Raw genomic sequence first — 19,429 nt, 5'->3', positions numbered from 1 at the left:
AGTCAAATTAAAAATAAGTAAGGAATTGTAAAAATACACACTTCCAAAGCCATCAGTACTGGCCATTTTACTTAAATAGGAGGCAGCAGCTCTAGCTAGCAGCAGGGGAAGGAGTGCTTCTGAAAGCAGCAGTCTCCAGAGTCCAAGGATAGCTTTCAAACAAATGGGGAAGAATATTTCTAATACGCAGTATGCAAAACTACAACTCCTACGGTTAGACATAAACAAGGAAGAAATTCCAATTACTAAGAAGGTTTTCCAAGGCACATTTAAGTAGTCTGCAGTCTTCTCATTTTAAGCGAGTATTAAAGATAAAATAGCCTTTCTCACCCAAAATAAATCCCAAGTTTAGTGTCACTATTCAGAAAGATCAGAAAGAAACTGCAAAGCAAAGCCATCGCTACATATGGACAGCCTCAGAATTTTTGAAAACACTTAAAAACATCCAACTTGGTAAGCGCAGTTACATTAAAGAGTACACTTACCCACAAATATTGCAGCAACTTCAGCAAACGTGGACAGTAATAATACTCCATCTTCCAAAGCATAAAGTTAATGCAAAACCATCCTCGTTAGATTCAGCCTCCCCACTCTTCCCTGCCTCCAGCAGAAGTTAAAAGCAGACCGGAGGAATTAAAAGCAACATGAATAATGTACGGTGTCTGTTTATCCAGCCCCACGTCACCACGCTGAGCTCTGTGCCTTTAACAGATGCTGTGGCTACTTATAAGCAGTAGCTGAGCTACCGGCACCATGTGACTTAACCACTTGTTATTTAGCATCTAACTGCTCAGACTCCTCCCATCCCAGTAACCCATAATGTGTTAGTCTAGAATTAATAATAGTACTTTGGGTTTCGAACTAAAAAGCCCTTCATCTGGAAAGAAAGAGAAGCTTCTAAACGCACTCTGTTTTGCAGGCGGGGTTATGAAACACTATTAATGCCACCGCGGTTGTCGGGGTTGCTAGCTGACCTTATTTTTGGTAACGTACAAGAAGAAGAAAAAACCACATACGAAAGAAAAGCTCCTGCTTTTAATATAAAAGTGTCTTTTGTGAACGAGAAGAAACAGACACAACAAAGTATCTTTTTATATACCACTGGAATGTTCCCAGCAAATAAATACTACCAAAAAAGGAAGAAAGCCTGGGCAAACCTAGTTATTAACCAACACTGGGTCATCCTCCACTGTGCTGTTTTTGGAAGTAGGAAGCAAAACTAAATGACCCAGTGATGGTAGGTATTTTGTGAAGAGCAAAAATGGGAATCAACATTTCTATCTGTTCCTACTTTTTTGACCTATGTCCTTTTTTTGATGGGAAAAGGAAAGACAAGTGACAGGAGCCAGTCCAGGGAGGACCCCGACTGCCTTCCCCCTCAACCCCGCACTCCTCAGGCTCCCACCTTTCCCGGGGAGGGACAACACAGAGGTGACACAAAACAGCTCCCGGGACTCCACAATCTCCTTTGCTTGCAATTTGGGTTCTGGATGTTTAAGAAAAATACCTCCCCACACTTTTCTAATGGCCACCTATAAGATCTTGTACAGCTGACATTCTTTTGATTTTCTTCCAGGCTGATTCAGTTTTTAGGCTAACAGAACAATTCACACATGATGTTTTTTTAGTACATCTGTTTCCATCTGGGAAGGAGTGAAGCTGCAATATTAGAGGCTTTATACAATCAGAAGATGAGAAGGCTTGCTTTTCAATGGGCAGGAGAGAGACCTGTCATGGGCAGAACTGGAAACAACTGGTGAACTGTGACAAGCCAAACTATAAATTCATCTGCACATGTTTATAAAATATTTATCTTCTCTCCCTTGCAGTTCATTTCCAAAATATTTTTAAGAGTCAGCTCATGATTTTCTTAAACAAATCCTTCTCCACCCACACATCACAGTCTCAAATAAGTGCATCTTTATACGGATACCATTATGGATACCAGATTTTCCTCACCAAAGGACAAAAACCCAAAGTTTAATATAAAATAAATAAATAAAATATATAACCAGAGGCTTCAAAATAATTCATGCCTACACCAGTTCTAGTACCAGAGTGCTCCGTTTTAACTATACGAAGCAGCAATTTTGGTTATAAACCATCGTTGCATTAAAGCTGCTCTGTTTCCTGATGAAGGCACAATCCTTTCAGCCCGATGGAGCAAGCTCAGTTACTCGTATTTGGGGGATGAGCGCATCGCACATTCCTCAGTTTTTAATTCATAAGACTCCTATCAGTCGTGATGACAACATCAGGGATTGAGGTTTGTGACCAAACGTCAGAGAATTAAAGACCTGTGTCAGCTGGGATGGAACCATTATGATTTATGAAAAACAATACTTGAAAACATCTTCTGAAATTCAAGTGGTTTACCATAGCACATTGCAGTTACAGGGCCTTCTAAGGGAGCAGAGAGTGCATAATAACCCTAAGTCTTACAACAGACTACAAAACCAGAGAGCATTTTTATTTTACAGATAGTTACAAAAGAGGCTCGCAGTCCCTCAAATTGCATTCAAGGTCTAAAGGAAAAGACCCCTACAATAGTCTAAGGCACTAAGCCATGCAGATGAGCTCTCTGCCTGCTAGAGAGTCTGAGAGATTTGCAGCTAATTCTGTGAGCTAAAATCCCAGTTGTCCAGAGCGAACATAAGAACAACTTTATTTTTATACCTATACTGTGATGCAGGCAGGGCTAAAGCACAACATACAGAGTATTTGACTTCATGAAGGAGTAAATATTTTTAAATGGGCAGGGAAAAGTTTTGTCTTCTTGATACTGTTAGCTCTAGAGAAGCAAAGAGGAAATTATTTATTCACATGAATTCTATTCTTTTCCTTAATTCTCTATTAGGTGAATGCCTTTAAATCTGAAATGATTTCCTTCTTTACTAGAATCAGGCTATATCAAAGAGTGAAAAGGGAAAGGAAAAAAATCTTATGTTGGAATAGAACGTTTAAGCACTAAACTACAATTAGCAGTAATATTTATAACACAGTCACTTGTTAAAAAATTACTAACAACAAAGCTTACAATCATAAACTTATTCTAACCTCTAAGAAACAGAAAGAAAGGCCAAAATATTCACACAGAAATCATAAATTAGAAGAATTTGCCTTGCTGTTCACCTGTATCTTTGTCACTCACGCACCCCAGAAAGCAGAAGTCCATCTCTGGTCCTAACCCCAGGACACGGCTATCCGGCTGACTCCGGCTGCGGAAGTCACTTTCTGAACATCTCAACAAAAGGCAGCCAAGAGAACACTAAAACATCCAACTACACAGTAGCAGGAATAGTTTTGCAGATGATAACATGTCCTCCAGTACACAAGACATGGAATGCTACTGGCCTCAGAGAAAATTATACTCTAAGAAATCTGTCAGTCTTCAAAGATCTTCTCAGTTTGAAGGTTTTAAACCATGACACCTCCACAGTCTCAAAGACCGTCACATTAAAATGCAGACTTCGTTATCCTCTATTCTGGAACAGCCCAAATATATAAGGTGGCAGTTCCAAACCGTGATATTTCTATTATTCATGGGGAGAGAAACCATCTTTTCAGGTTGTAGAACACGTGAATTTTTTTTTTTTTTTTTTAAATACATAGAGACGTTGTAGCGCAATTCTTCCTCAAACTCCAGCATATAAACCACTGGTAGTATGATACGTTCACAGTCATTAATTCACCACTATCTTTGAAGGTGGTGAAGTCTGGAAGCTACTGCTCTGAGTACAGAACACCTTTCCTTTCCACCAGGAACATCACCTCTTTGAATGCTGTGATGCTTTACCAGCCTTGTAATACTTACAGCACTGAAGATTTTCTTTGCAAAAGACATACAGAGAAAAGTACTACCCGTAGTCAAAAACACAGATGATGATAGTCTAGCAATGATGCTGGAATCTTCATAAAAGCCTTACTCTGTTTTTAAGCAATACAAACTCAAAATAGCTAAAAAATGCAACCTAGGTAAGCGTTAAATCTCAAGAGTACCATCCTTCGCAATTTTAATCACCAATCTCATATCATCAATTGTATATTGTAATGGTTTGATTTCAAAGAAGTCCTACATAATGTTTTGAAAAATAACCTCATTGGAAGTAGATTACCTAGAATATAATCACAAAGAAATGACTTCTCCAGAAGTAAAATTATACTATTGCACCTTGCTTCCATTTAGAATTGCGTTCATCCATAAGAATCTAGTTCATTAGCTATCCTGGAAAATTTCATTCCAATAGTTGTTTATTATCATAGGCAGATGGGAAATAATGCCACAAAAGCATATTAATTTAAGTCAGTTTGTCAAATATCAAAGAATACAGGACAGTTCATTACACTACTGTAGTAGTGAATGTGAATGAAAGTGAATCTTTTATCCTACAATAAAAATAGCAACTTGTCACTTTAAGCACTACAGTCTCATTAGAAAGAGAACGGTATCTCGAGTGACCAGTGATACGTACTGTAGCATATTTTTTTTTCCACTATGCACAAAAAGCAAGTAACTTCACAACTAAACAGATACGACTAGAAACTGTTCAAACAAAACAGCGGCAGTTTTGTTTCCTTCTAATCCTCTTTCAAAGGTGTACTAAGTGAAACAGATTGCATTCAAATTCAGAGGAAGTATGTCACTTAACTGTGATTCTCCTGTGGATCTATCTTGACCTCTCACATCCCTCAAACTCAAACACAACTACAAGGCATCTCTCCACCAGAGGGAAGTATTGAAACGTACCAATGAGAACGGCGACTGCACAGCAAAAATCTTTGTATTTTCTCCAAAGGAAAACAAAGGTATTAACCTTGGTGCCAAAAGAAATTGTTCAGATTTACATAATCTTCTGTGATATCTATGTGGGGTTTTGGAGAATATGAAAGTATGGCGAGATTTCCACCTCCTGAACGCTGCTTCTCTGCACCTGCTCGCTCACAATTTATATGCACGAAGGCCAGACTGCCCTTTTTGCTACCATGGCACTGCAGAACAACAAATACACCACAATTAGGCTTTTCAAAGCAACACAAAGGAGTAAAGCACTTGGATCCTACTGAATTCTGGTGGATGCTGGACATGTGAGTTTTCTCTCTTAGTGGGGCTGACAGCCTTCCTTCCCTGTCTCAGGCTACACTTGATGAAGTCAAAGGTTTATTCTGAGTAACCTCACACTTAATGAACAAGTTGGAGAATAAGTGTCATATTTATCCAAGTACACTACCTGAATAGTTCAATTATCCCAGCTCTATTTCTGACAGCGCTTTTCTCCCACATATTCTACCTTGTCAACAACATCTTTACATATTTGCACTGTAAACTGATGGCATATAACAACTTTTAGGGACTGAGCGATAATTGCCAAATGTGTAAATAACCCAAACTCCTCCTACGATGAACATTCAACCTGAAGTCCGTGCTAAGAATGGGAAAGACAAGGGGATATCAGCCCTTGGATACCTTCCATGAAGTTTTAAGACTAGAATTGGAGCAACATGAGCCTGTTTCCAAAAATCCTATTAGGAAACTTGTTTACAAAATCCTTATAGGTTTGGACGTTTTCTTTTTCTTCACTAGAAGAGAAAAAAAGAACTCTGTTCCTTTCCTTTTTTATCTTTTTGTCTATTCTCTATTAAAGGGCTGTAAATAACAGCATGAGTAATTACAAAAACAGGATCTCTGCAGAGGGCAATACATTCAGTCGCCACACGAGTGTGCTAGCAGACTAAGAGGACAGATGAGATTTGACCTTGGGACAGTCAGTATGGTAAAATCTTTCAGTCACCCCTTTTCCATACAAGTGGGAGAGTTTTAAAAGGATGTGGGACATCCAGATTTTCGAAAACTGCAAATATGTATGGGTAGAGTTATAAAAGAGTGCACTTTGAAGTGACTACAGTATTATTCCAGCGTATCAAATCTGTTTCCGTGCACAAGGTTAAAAAAAACAAACCACCAAACAAAAAACCCACAAAACAAACCCAAAACCACACAGCACTTGCAGTGGTTCAAAACAAGTTCTTCCAGTAAGGAAGGCTTTCAGTGGCAGCAGCAATGTCTCTCCTAAAATTGTAGAGTTCTGTGCTGTTGATGTGGTTTTCAAATCCTTTATTTTCCACAGAAAATTTTGATATTTCATTTATTATATAACTTTTGGAAGATCCAGATCTTTGCTTTTTATTTCAGAACAACATCTGGACATAGGAGGTTATTTCCCAACATAAAATTAATCTGTGGGCTAAAGTCAGGACATCCTTCTGCAACTCGGGAGAATATCACCCAACAACTTTAAGTGGGAATTTACCCCAAAAGCATGCATATTAGAGACAAATCAGACTACCAGAAACGTCAGCTGTGATTCTTCACATAAATAGTTCTCTGTGTGTTGCCTACAGAAAGAAAATTAAACCCATCATTTTTCAGGCTATGACATGATTCTACTTGTCTGCACAATTTTCCAGAAAAGATTTTCTGGAATCTAACCAATTTTCATTATCTAAGCTGAGAAACAAACAAAAAGCATAATGATCTAGACCCATCTTAAGAGTTCAGGATGAAAATTCTTCGCTTAGAAAAAAGAACAAGCTGCATGGTTAATGCTTTGTGTTTGAAGATTTGGCATAGACCAGCGTGGTGGAATCCCAGGGAGAAGCGTTCTCTGCCAGTTAAACTCCACAGACAGTGCATCTGCTCCTTCTGCTAGGAAGACACATACTTTCTTTCACAGCTATTTGCAAAAAGGAAAACAGTGCTGAATGGAGTAAGCCAGGCTGCATCTCCCTTATCTTTCTCCTAGCCCCTGCCCAAGAACCTCCTCCAAAATAACATACCGTCCCATTATCTGCCCTTCTGTCCTTATAAAAACTGTGGCGGCTTCTCTGAGTAGAAACCAATGAAATGTCTGTTCCGTCTGAACTCTGCTTGGTCCACTCTTTCCTAGAAGCCTGTTAAAATAAAGTTATGTATGTTGTTACATATACATGCCTACACATACATATGTATATAAAGTGTCCTTCTGGAAAAAAAAAAAAAACAGAGGAAGTTCAAAGCTGAAAGCACAAAATGGAAAACCATTGTAGCCATCAACGTCCAACTGGCTGTGCATTAATGCATTAACGTGTCACTGTCTTAAGAGAATCACTTGCATTTCACCAAAGTCAGTATCAGCAGTGAAGTTTCACATACAAATGAGGGCCATTCACCCAGTAAAAAAAAAAAAAAAAAATTGCTTCCTTCAGAAAAAAACCAAACCAAAACAAAAAGAACTCCAAAAACATGACTGTTGACAACTTAGAAAATAAACCCAAACTACTTCTTTTCAAATAATTAAAAAATTGCAGTGTTAACAATTTAACATCCTAGTTTGTAGCATTAATAAAATAATATGCACACACTTTAAAGCTTTTTCAAGCTCTCCATGGAAACATCAATAAATATTTATACACTTGAAACAAAAATCTACTCATCTTGTACAACACAAGTTCCTCAAGAAAATACAACCCAAACCAAATGAACTCTATTGAAAAGCAGCACGTATCTGCTCACTTGCTGCAAAGGCACAGCTAATGCTGAAAAGCAGTACAGAGACATCATAAAAGCTTCTCCTCGCTTTCAACTGTAGTTACAGGAAACACTTAGATACCATTTGGTAATACCTTTTTATCCTCATGGAAAAATGATTCTGACTGAGATGACATCTTGTGTTTCCACCCATTATCCGCACTTTCCAATGGGAAGCTTTGCCTGGATCGGTATAGATCCTTTCTTCCCCTTACTTCTTGCATAAGCGGTAGATTGTCTTTTCCTTGGTGGCTCTTTTCTGAATAGGATCGTCTTAAATCTGGGGGTGCACTTCCTAAACCAGATATATAGTTCTTCCAATCAGTTTTACTTTTCACATTGGAAGAGTCGTTCTCACACATCGTCTTATTTCCATTGTCTTTGTTCCTCGTTATAGAGCTCCTTGCTACATTTTTGCTCCAATCACCTTCTGAAGACACCTCCAAGAACTGTTCTTTTGTGACCAACTTCTTCTGTAAGAGGCCATCGTCTGCCTTTGTGGACAGCTTTGAAGCAAAATTAACTTCCAACCTTTGGTCTGGACCAACTGCATTTATAGGCTGTACCTTACCAATCACAAATTTTGAACTTTGATTCCTGGAAGTTAAGTTCACTTCTTCATCCTCATCAACAATGAAAGTTTTCTTCCTAGCAAACTCCACAGGTGAATTTACAAACTTATCTGAAAAAAAGCTGCTAGGATTTCCCCAGAAAGGAGGACTGAACTTTCTGTCTTTGGACTTTTGTTTATCAAAATCAGGGCTACATGATTCCAGTTTCTCTTTGCTCTTTTCATTTAGAATTAACTTCTCTGGCCTGTGGTACTCTTCTGCACGGTCACCTTGTTTGTTATTAACAGAATAGCGATCTGATCCCTTCCACTCTTTCCAGCTATAGGAAGACGTCCTATCTGACACATTTCTTTTGCTCTTTGATTTCTCCCTACTAAATGAACTGTGATCTTCAGAGAGCTTGTCACGAACGTTACTGGCCTTCACTGATTCTTCTTTATATTCTGCCATAAGCGCATCAATATCGAGAATTTGGGATCTGTAACCATCCTCAGCCTTCCTTCCAGATAAATCATAATTATTTTCACTCCTTTTCTGGGGGACAAGTTCACTGTCTTTATGTAATTGTGCAAAACACAGAGGGGATCTGGGTTCATGGTAAGAGGAGACTTTTCTTCTGCTGCTTTTGAGATCAGTTTGAGCGGTATTTTCCAGATCCTGTTTTAACAGGAAAGCATCAACATCTATAATTTTCTCTTTAGAATGATCCAGACCTCTTTCATGATACTGTTGGTTATCTTTCCTAGATACTTGAAAATTACCAAATGCAATGTTTTTGGAAAAAACATCATCTTTGTCTTCTACTTTGACCCAATCCTTGTTAATATGCACCTCCCGTGAGTCTTCTCTACAATTTGTACTCGTCAAATTTTTATTTGGTTGCTGTAATAAAGGTTTGGACCTTCCAGGAAAAACAGGGTTCAGATTAATTGTTGCTCCCTCACTTGAGCTAGAAATTGTATTAGATTCACTTGCACTAGGAGTACCAACAAAGCTTTTCTCTTTTTTGTTACCAGGAATCTGATAAGTCACCGCAAAATAAGTTGCCTTTGGCTCAAAGGCAGAACTCTGATTTTTCAAGTAATCATCAGGACTGCCAAGAAGAGTTTGGTTTGCCTCATTCCCTTCCACCTCTTCTTTGCTTTTTTTGCTTCTCTTTTTAACTGAGCCTTCATCCAATTGCAATGAATCTGTCCGACTCAGCCTTTTGATATTTTCAGGAGTGAGCCAGACGACTTCTTCTGTCTTGACAGAATCCTGAGGCAAGGTCCTCCTTCTCCACCTTTCAGAAATCTTCAAGTCAGAAACGCTACTTCTGGTTCTCCTGACTTTTTCTTCTGGATCTATTACTCTGATTTTTTCACTGTTTTCATGAGCTGTACTACCTAACCTAAAGTCTTGTTCTTTGCAATTTAAGTCTAGACTTTTCCTTAAACCAAAGGCCCTAGATTCCTCTTTATTAATGGTTAGTACTTTTGTATCAGGATGGTGGCTACTGGAAGATTTACAAAATTGTCCACTTGAAAGCACTGAAGAAGACTGGGCCCCATGTTTATTTACACTTGTTGAAATAACTTCATGATCAAAGTTGGTTCTGAATTCATAGCTGTCTGTCCCGCCTGGTCTAAAACTCCTTTTCTCAGAAGAGCATTTCATCATATTAGACCCCTCTGTTTTATCCATGAAAGAGACTTCACTCTTGTCATTTTTAATTTCAGCATGTAGTTTGTTTACTTTTTCATTCATTCCCAAATATTTACTTTTGTTTGTAGAATAAGGTATTTTCTCAGCTATTAATATTGGATCAGTTTCAGTTTTATCAGAGTCTTTTTTCTGTTCAGGTAAAGTGCATTCACTGGAGAAAAAATCAGTAGGTTCTCTCAACACGGACTTGCTCGTAAAACATTTTGTGTCTTTAGCTTCTGAAATAGTGTTATCTTCTTTCAAGGACAGAGTTTTACTATTTGCCCTAGCCAACTGACCAGTGTGTAAAACATCCTCATCGTTTTTATTCTCTTTCACAGATGTTTTTCTAGTTCTGAGCGTCATGGCCTTTTTTTCAGGAGCCATTGTAATGGCTTCGCTAAGAGCTCTTTCACCACACGTCTGAAAGATTTCGTATCTCGGCTCTATTCTTTGATAAATTAGAGAATCTTCTGCATTTTTAGCAATGGGTTTTTCACTTTTCTCAACCAAAGATTTTTCTAAGAGAATTCCCGGAGCCATTTTCTTGCCTTCACTTGAACAAGCTGGTTTTCCACTTTTTTCTACATCTGCTATATGTTTTGATGAATCAGATTGCTTGTGATACTCCTTCTTTATACTAGTGGTTTCCTCCACTTCTCCCATCCATGATTGTCTGTTGTGCCCCGAAGTCACCCCATCATGCTTTGCCTCAAGCTCATTATTCATTTTCAGTGCTGAATCAATTCCAGAATGATCAGCAGCAACATTATGCCTCTGAACATTATGGTCAAACATGGTGGCTCGGACAGTTTTAATGTAGGTCTTTTCCATCAGTGTGGTTGGCTTTAATTTTTTTTCCAAGTTGCTTGTGAACGAGACAGAATTTTCACTTTGCTGAGAAAAATGCTGACCATCTCCAAGGAAGCTTCCTTTCCTCTCTATCTGATCAGGTTTATTTGTTATTTTTAAAATCTGCCGGGATTTCCAAGGGTTCCCAGTAGCATGTGCTTCAGTGAAATCGGTGCCATGTGCAAGCGTGATCTCCTTACTCTGGAACAAGAAAATCCAACAGTTAAGATAGTTTATTTAGAAGATGTGTAATAAAGTTTATTTTAAAAAACTTACTTGCACCTACTCTGTGCAACACAGCCTGCACAAGTTAAGCACAAGTTTAACACATCCATGTTTGAACACAAAATCCACTGAGACCAAGGTAATCTAAGCAAACGTGTACCTCCAGCTCCTGAATCTTGATTATAACAGAATTATCTCATAGCTTGATTTTTACTTTGAATACCAAAAAGGAGAAATTTATGAAGTGTTGAGATACATGAGATATGCATGACTTTGTGAGTTCCTGAGCTCAGATTTCACAAGAGATTTTAATCTGCAGTTAATTTATACCCACATCATACTCCAGAGAAGGCAACACATGCAAAAATAGTACAAAACTTCAGAAGGTTCATAACCCCAGCTACCACAGAAACACCTACGAACATTTATGTTGCAAACCCTACAGAAATTCAAGTTCAGAAGCAAAGCATAGAACAGCACCACAGAGATGTAGGCAGCTTCAGAGGAAGTCTAAACTCCTGGGAGACACCAAATATACTGTATTTTGTCAAAACTGCCTTTTCAAATACAGCTGTTCGCTAACTAAATAGTTACATGGTCAGTAACTGCAAGGAACATGAGTAAATATCACAGCTGGAACTGCTCAGCTAAGAAGAATGTTAAGGCTGAGCTGACGTAAAAAGAGAAAGCAGGAATTAATATTTATTGCCAATTCTTTACTATTCTCTACTTGCAGGAAATATAACTAGCATCCTGAAAGCTGTTATTTTTAATAACATTCATTGAAAAAGCACAGCATGCAAATAATAAACAGAACCAAAGAATAGTCCCCGGTCCTACAAGAGTTCAATCTTTTTTTCAAGTTTTAAAATTTAAAACTTGGAATCGACTTAAGATTCTCTTTAAAAAAAAGCTGAAGAATGTCAGGAAATTAACACTAAAGACACTTATAAATAAACATTTTTAAAACTGATCTTCATTCTTCTAGGAATTCAAAGGAATTTTTTTAATCCTACTTTATTGTCAGATGCTGAAAACAGTACTTCCATTAATGAAAGATTTTATTTTTAAAACAAACTGATCTTCTTTAAAATTATATTAAACTACAGAAACCTTGTATCTAGCTGCTAGTTTCCTTACCATATATTCCTATCTTAAACCTAGACAGGAAAAAAGCACAGCCATGAGAACTCACAAGAAATACCCTTAAAACTACATTAAATCTCCAATACTAAGAAGCATCAGCAGAGAAGTTGTGTTTTGCAACACCAAAGTGTTGCTTAGAAACAAAGACAGCCTAACAGCTTTTACAGCAAATCAGAACTTTCTGTATAATACTTTACCGTCAAAACTTCTAAGTTAAATGTTATTTAGGAGACTGACATGAAACATACAGCACGTATTTAATAAGGAGTTGTGACTTAGATGTAGAAATGCACTATACTAATGCCATGCTTAGAGAAAATAGAGGATAATCACTGCACAAAACCACAACAGCCACAGTCGATTCACTATGGGTTTTCACGCACTAAAAGTCCCTTTAAAAGAGTATATAAAATACTTTTCACTCTACGCCACTGCATGCATTTAACAGCATGCATATTTAACTTTTAAAAACTCAACAGACATGATACTCCAATACTTTACCAGCATGTCCTAAAAATAGACTTACACAAGTAAACCTATTAGGATTATGTCATTCTTAATACTCTCAATACCCATTCAAAAGTAATGGATTGATAAAGACGCACGGGACGCAGGACAGTGCTCTCTGCCTTCTAAATGCAAACTTAGCTGGAAACCACACCAGCTGATGCCATTTTCTTACTTTTTTATTTCCTTGCATTTCATTGATAGAGTCGTTTCTAGTTTCAGAAGGTTTCTCAGGCTTTGCTTCACTGCTTGATGTCGGACTTGAAAACCTAAGACAAAAGACTTCTGTTACTTCTTTTAGTCCAGTTTGTTAGTTAACAGGTACACTTCCTACCAAAGCAGACTGGTAGAAATTATCCAATAAATTATATTTCGTAAAGGAGAAACATCACTGTATCATAGTAACTGTATTTGGTGTCTTAATTGTATCTAGACCAAAAGATTGTTGTTTCCCAAAAAATGATTAGTTATGTGCTTATTGTATAGTATAAGATTTAGAGATACATAATGAGGCATAGTGAAAGAGATACTAATACTCTCATGCCTCAGTTAAATTTCTTTTCTTTATTTTGATGTTAAAGACCAAGGTTTGCTGAAAAATTCTATTATTCCACTGTTCATAAAGCAGGTCCTGTTAGCCAAACATCTGCTGCGTTCATTATGTGAAGCACACTTCCTTTACACTACCAAAAAACATTATCCTTCTTTCCTTATCCCTTTGTCATCACATACAGAACATGAACTATCCAGGCTAGTACCAGGCCCTGCAGTATGGCCTCAGATAGTATTGCCAGGTGCACAAAGCTCGCTCTCAGTCATGTCACGAACAAATTCTTATGATTTTGAATAATCAATTACCCAACTTTGTACTGAGAGAATACATTTTACCTTGGACCAAATCTCTCTTTACTGGAAGATATTTTTTTTGTGTGTGTGTGGTTTTGGTATGTAAAAATTAGCAGATGTCATATTACTCTAACAACACTGCTCATTGCCACAGCTTAAGTAGATAGGCAGAATAGATATCATAGATATTTAGCCTTTAATATGACAGCGAAATAAGATTCCTGTCTGGCTGAAAACCTAATACTCCATACCGCTGTCGAAGACATGGTAACCATTCTTTTGCTTTCTCACAAATATATAAGCCTGCAGTCTACAATGCTCACCTCAAGATTTCAAAATGCATGAAATTTTAGTAATATATATACAGTTACAATAACATGCAAATGCCACAATATTGACAGCATCTTTTTTTTTCAGCTGTTGTCACGGTATATTTCATTAAATTTTCTTTTTTTGGGGTAGAAAAAAGTGGGGAAAAAGGCTTAAAAATAATAGTATAAAAAATAATTACGTTTAGTGGAACCAAAACTTTTAGTTATTTTACTGTACTGAAAGAGCAAGTTTTACTGAATGAGATGAAGTTAAGAGGATTAAATAGAACTTCTTTGCAACCTACATCTTTGTTAAATCTGCAGAAAGTGGTCGTGATTGAAGTGACCTGCGTAGATTTCCTGGCTTAATTTCAGTATTTTCTGTTGTCAGTTCTTTGATTCTCTGTTGGATGTTCACACATCTGTTTTCCTTCTCAGCAGTTGATGGGAGAAGCTCTGTATCCATTGAGGTACTGGGATTTTCTGAAGTAAACAAACTAATGTGTTTTTTAACACTACCTCTTATGATATTGTTCTCTTTTTCTGAGGAAGCTGCAGGGCTTTCACAGCCTAGAAACATGTATGTTTCTTTTTGATCTGGTCTTTTGCCCTCCGTATTAGTTCTGCTTTCACTAGTGGTTTCATGGCTTCTTTCAGAACCATGCAATTTAGTCATTATTTCTGGTTTTGCCTCAATTTGTTCACTTTTAGATTTAAGCTTCGTTTCCCATATGTATTTTCCATTATTTAGGATGCCGATGTCCTGACTACTGCACTTCAAATTTGTTTTAGAAGAACTGACTTTATTAAATTCAGTTTCTTCAGTTTTTGGCCCCGCTTCAGACTGATCATGACAGCCCGCGTCAGTAAAAGAAATTATCGATACATTCTCCTTGCTTTCATGAGATGAACAAGTCTTCTTGCAAGAAGAAAGATCTTTCTGTTCAAACTTGGCTGTCAGGTCCATGGACAAAGGCCTTGGTTTTCTAACCCATGTTTTCTCTGCAGGAGATTCTTCCTCAGAAGCTTCCACAGTGCGATGCTTTTGATCTCGTAATGATTCCAGAAAAATAGCAGATACTGGTCTATGTTTTGGCCTTTGCTGCACACCAATAGAGAAATCAACTTCACTGTTGGTATTATTTGCATCATCACTGTTTTTCTCCCCTGGATGAACTTCATAAGCATCTTTTTTTTCACCAGTTTTGAGGGAATTCCAAGAGACTGGTCTAAGACTGGAGGAAAACGATATCTGCCTATGAAGAGACCCTTCAGGATTCCTGGATGTTTCAGATGGCTGAGATGGCTTCTCCAGCTTCGCATTGCACTGAAGCTCTTTTGTTTGCATAGTACTAAATACTCTGCAGTCATCAGCAGCCCTTTTTTCTTGGGCCAGGTTTACCTTCGATTGCTCTGTGCCTGCCGTCTCAAAAAGAATGACAGTATTCGCACTGGGACCAGTGTAGAAAGTCATGTTTGTGACTACTTCACTGCCAGCCTTATTTTCATTTTCAATTACCGTCTGATCTACTAACGGAGGAACATTTCCACTTAATACCTTAACAGATGATGTTTCTTCAGTGGCCTTTCTAATAAGACTACTCGATCTGAAAGCCGGAATAGGTGGTTTTACATTTGCAAAAGTATCTGAAGATTTCTCTTTAGAAAAAGGCTTTGGAAAAAGTCTTGGCCTTGATCCTAGCGACGGCATTGTTGCAGATCTCAAAGTACTCCCAAACTTGTTCTTCTCTTCAAGAGTTAGTGATGCTGAAGCCTCCTTTGTCTTGTTACTTGCATCTGAAAGCACACTCACATACACACGCTGTGATTTATCCTCATTTCTGCTTTCATTTAAGTCAGGTACTGTCGTCAAAGACGCCAAAGTAGAATTTATTTCTACTCTTGTTGCCATAGTTGTAGTTACACATTCAACAGGATTGAAAAAATCCAACAAGGAAAAAGAATCTGCAGAAAAAGAAAGAAAATGCAAGTATGGATGTAGAATCAGCATGAACATCAAATAACATCATTCTAATTTAAATTCATAAGGTAGCTAAACTCAGATTAAGGTGCCTTTCAGATAGGCTGTCTACAGAGTGTATCACATAATGAAAGACATACTGTTCCTCCTCCTCTAAAAAAACAGCAAGAAACACCATTATTCATTGATTAGATCTAACAACCAAAAAATACATCACAAAACCTACAAGAGCATCTGCACAGCACTGAGTTCCCATGAGTCAAGTAAGTTTCAAGGGTTGAGATACTTAAAAATAAACTAATTAATTTCTTGAAGCAGACATCTCAGTGTTGACATACAAACATCAACTCCTTTTTACAATATAAATAGCTGCCCAGATGCATTGAGTACGTACTTTCAAACTAATAAAAACATCAAGATTGGTGTGACCAAAAGTGTTATTTGTTGTCTATTAGCTAAGGCCTACAATTAAACGATGGAAATAAATGCATACTCTACAAATCTCCAAAAGCCTTGCTACCACTTACCATAATTTGCATTTTCTGCTGCAACCAATCCATACAACCCGATTCACTTCTCATAGTGAAAACAAGATCTCGGTCGCCAAGATCACATTAAGAACAGGGGAAAGCGATCACTTCAGCAACACCGATCAGACCTCTCCTGCAAACAAACAAAGAGCGTTCAGATTCAAGTATGGCACATCCCCAGATCTACACAGGTAACACCACATGAGACAAAAATCCTGAGCATTTTAAGGAAAAAAAGCTGGCTCCTATTTTGAAGTATAAAGCCACCTGATTTAACTGTATAAAGCAAAAGAATGTTTATTTTCAGACAGTTATTAAAGAATCAACAAGAAAGTATCACCTAAAGCCTGAAAGGTGTAACTGCAAGGTGAAGGGTAAATAACTTGGTCTGCACAATAGACAGACCAAATTTGAAACAGTTAAAACCACATTTCAATGAGTACTGTTTGCAAATTCAAGTGTTGTCAATCACTGGTTAAACACCGAGCTCTCTACTACTGTAATCTCAATTACTGTAATTTACTTTCTACTGTAAATCTCCTTTCTGTGACAACAGTATGTGAAGTGCTACCTGAGAAGCTGACCTTCAAACGGCTGGTTTTCAATCAAAATATGACTTTTACCATGACAAAGCAGTTTTTCCAATATCTCACCAACAAAGGCAGGAGATTAGCTTTGCTTTAATTATATTCTTACTGCAGAGAGGAGGGAAAACCAGCAGTAATTAGAATTTCAGCAACAAGAAGTAACCTGAATTTTTGCGTAATAAAAAGTGTATTTAAACTTTGCAGCAGATGCAGGTGGCGATGTAAGGATAGATGCATTTTTTTTTTCCTTTAAAAGCTGTCATACTCTTAATTTTTAGGAAATTCATACTGCATTTCATAGTCTTTCACTCAGGGACTCAATTTTGTGTTGCCACCCTCTTGTCTACTTTTGGGCAGCCTTTGAAGGGGCAGTCTTTGTGGACTTCTCTCGCCTGATCTATTTTGGTGTGTATTTACCCTACAAATATGCCTATTTGTAGATTCTGTGGAACATGAAGCCCCCTGCATGTGAATATTAAAAAAAAAAAAAAAACAAAAACCAGAATATTGCCTTCCCAAGTCTGCAGTCTGGAAAAATGGTTTCAGCTTCCCTTGAATAGACCAACACCACACTGGCACCATAAATTGCAGAGATTTATGTTTGTCCCTTGCGTTGATGCCTTCCTCTCTCAGGCAGGCTAATGAACTCTTCACCTTGCCCATTCCCAATCCACTTGAAATTCTGTCTCAACTACTTACATGCTATGCTAGTCCCCTTCCAGTCCACGACCTTTCCTTTCCAAAATAGTCACTAACCCAATCAGCTTATCAGAATCAATCTGTCCCTTCCACAATCTCACAGATCTTAATGAAATCTTCCTCCCTCTCCCACTCCTTATTCTAAGAAACACAATCAAAATCCGATTAAAATGCTCTCACATTCCAAGGATGCAAAGGTTTTGTGAAGAGCAGTTATAGTCTAAAAGTAGAATAGTAACACTTGCTGAAAAAAGGGCGATGCTAACAGGAAATACCACAAAGCAAAAAATTAAGCCATAAAAACAGCATCTGTCTTAGAGTACTTGAGACCATGTTTGCTCGTATCATTCTGTAGTTCTTTTTCTTTGGAAAAGAAGAAGGGGGCAGAGCTTCTTAAACGGAATAAAACTTGATCCTCAACGGAACGCAAGGCGGTGAGTATACAATGCGGGACATAATCCTTGCTAACAGCGTACAACTCATTTCTCCAGCCAACATTCCTAAACCACAATTTACCCATTCTGATGATATTTGTTCCTTAGTTTTATTACACTACACTTCAGCTTTACAGGATCCCATTTTTTCTACGTGATCTAGCGAAGTCAGTTTTCAGGTTTTAAATTCTTATTACTCAGATACCCTACAACAGATATGTGGCCCAAAACAGACAAGTATTCAAAAAAGGAGAACAAAATATTTGGGGAAAAAAATATCACCCAATTTTGGAAATTATAGTTATAAATTTGGAAATTTATAAAGCAAAATGCTGCACATTTGATAAAGAGGAATCATGTTATCAATGCCACGTGTAACATACACTAGACATTGGGTCTCGGTTTTGAAATACACACCTTGGTTTTGATGAACTCTAACAAAATACTATCTGGCCAAGTTGGCAATGTACAAAATTTTGGGCAATTAAAAAAAATCAACTGTAAACTAAATTGCATGAGAATTTTGGATGCTATTAATATTTAGTGTTACTACTGTAATTGTGCTATTACAATTGTAAATCCCTCATCGTCAGCTACAATATGTTATTCCCTTCCCCTGACCCGCCTCTGCTCAGGGACAGTCGGCCAATTTGCACGTGCTGCCGTGGCCACTGAGCCGGCTGCGCTGCCCCACGCTGCCACTCTGTCCTCTACACGTCCCCACTCTGTTCAGCGAAGCACCCAAACCATGTTGTCACCTTTCCTGGGCACTATTTTCCTTCGTGCTCCCTAAGCTTCGGTCACGCTCCCCTCGGCTGTTCTGGGTTGCGTTCTGCGTGCACAAATGAAAGTATAAATGGCACTGAAACACCTTTTGAAATTCTTCCTGCTTTTAATGAAAAGAAAGGCACATGAAGGCCTGGCTCTTCCCCCGCTGCTCTTCTTCCTCAGCTTCAAAACAACTGCAACTGTGATTTTTCCTGGGCCAAGCTGAACCACTACAGGGCGTTGGAGAGACGCACACGCAAACACTGCTCCAGGCCTAAACCAAGTCCTAAATTCTTAACATCTTGAGGTGTTGTTTGGATTTCTAATTAAAGAGTCTATCTTTACAAAGATTATTAATATTGCTCATTAGAAATCAAAATGGATTATTCACTTCATAATGTTATTTTTGCAAAAATGATACGGAAAAGGCTTTACCCGAAACACACCCTTTATATTTAGCGTTTGCCTACCCTGCCTTGCCCACCAGCAGCACACAGAACTATTATTTACATCAGTGGTAATTCCTTTAAGCCTATTAGGACAACAGGAACAGCAGCCTGCAGACAATTTTTCCACCATGAATCACGTGATTATTGCCAACTTCCTTGCTCATAAATAAGAATGTTTTAAATGACACAAAGCAAAATAATCTATAATCTGTCCCTGAACCTCACTGCAGATAAACAAGTCCATCTGTCTTTTGTAAGGATGGAAAGCATAAAAA

General features: G+C 37.9%; 1 protein-coding gene across 6 annotated transcripts in view; it reads right to left on the bottom strand.

The window, feature by feature from the left end:
• The window catches only part of KIAA1671 (KIAA1671 ortholog), a 90,848-nt gene that overhangs the window by 51,629 nt on the left and 19,790 nt on the right, over positions 1–19,429 (bottom strand). For 4 of the 6 annotated variants that reach the window (XR_012996544.1, XR_012996543.1, XR_012996545.1 and 1 more), the window contains exons 2-6: positions 16,215–16,350; positions 14,012–15,671; positions 12,725–12,818; positions 7,660–10,872; positions 6,835–6,948 (exon numbers count right to left, since the gene is read on the bottom strand). Coding sequence is in view for 3 of the 6 variants with exons in the window: in XM_076352811.1 (XP_076208926.1) it covers positions 6,835–6,948; positions 7,660–10,872; positions 12,725–12,818; positions 14,012–15,618 (5,028 nt within the window). In the remaining 3 variants the exon portion in view is untranslated. Of the gene's footprint in view, positions 1–485; positions 696–6,834; positions 6,949–7,659; positions 10,873–12,724; positions 12,819–14,011; positions 15,672–16,214; positions 16,351–19,429 lie in introns of those variants that run through there. The other 2 variants (XM_076352813.1, XM_076352815.1) reach the window with 2 other exon arrangements.

Source organism: Aptenodytes patagonicus, chromosome 15, assembly GCF_965638725.1.
Source record: "Aptenodytes patagonicus chromosome 15, bAptPat1.pri.cur, whole genome shotgun sequence".
Taxonomy (NCBI): Eukaryota; Metazoa; Chordata; class Aves; order Sphenisciformes; family Spheniscidae; genus Aptenodytes; species Aptenodytes patagonicus.
The sequence above is the reverse complement of the archived record's forward strand: the minus strand, read 5'-3'. Positions and strand labels throughout refer to the sequence as shown.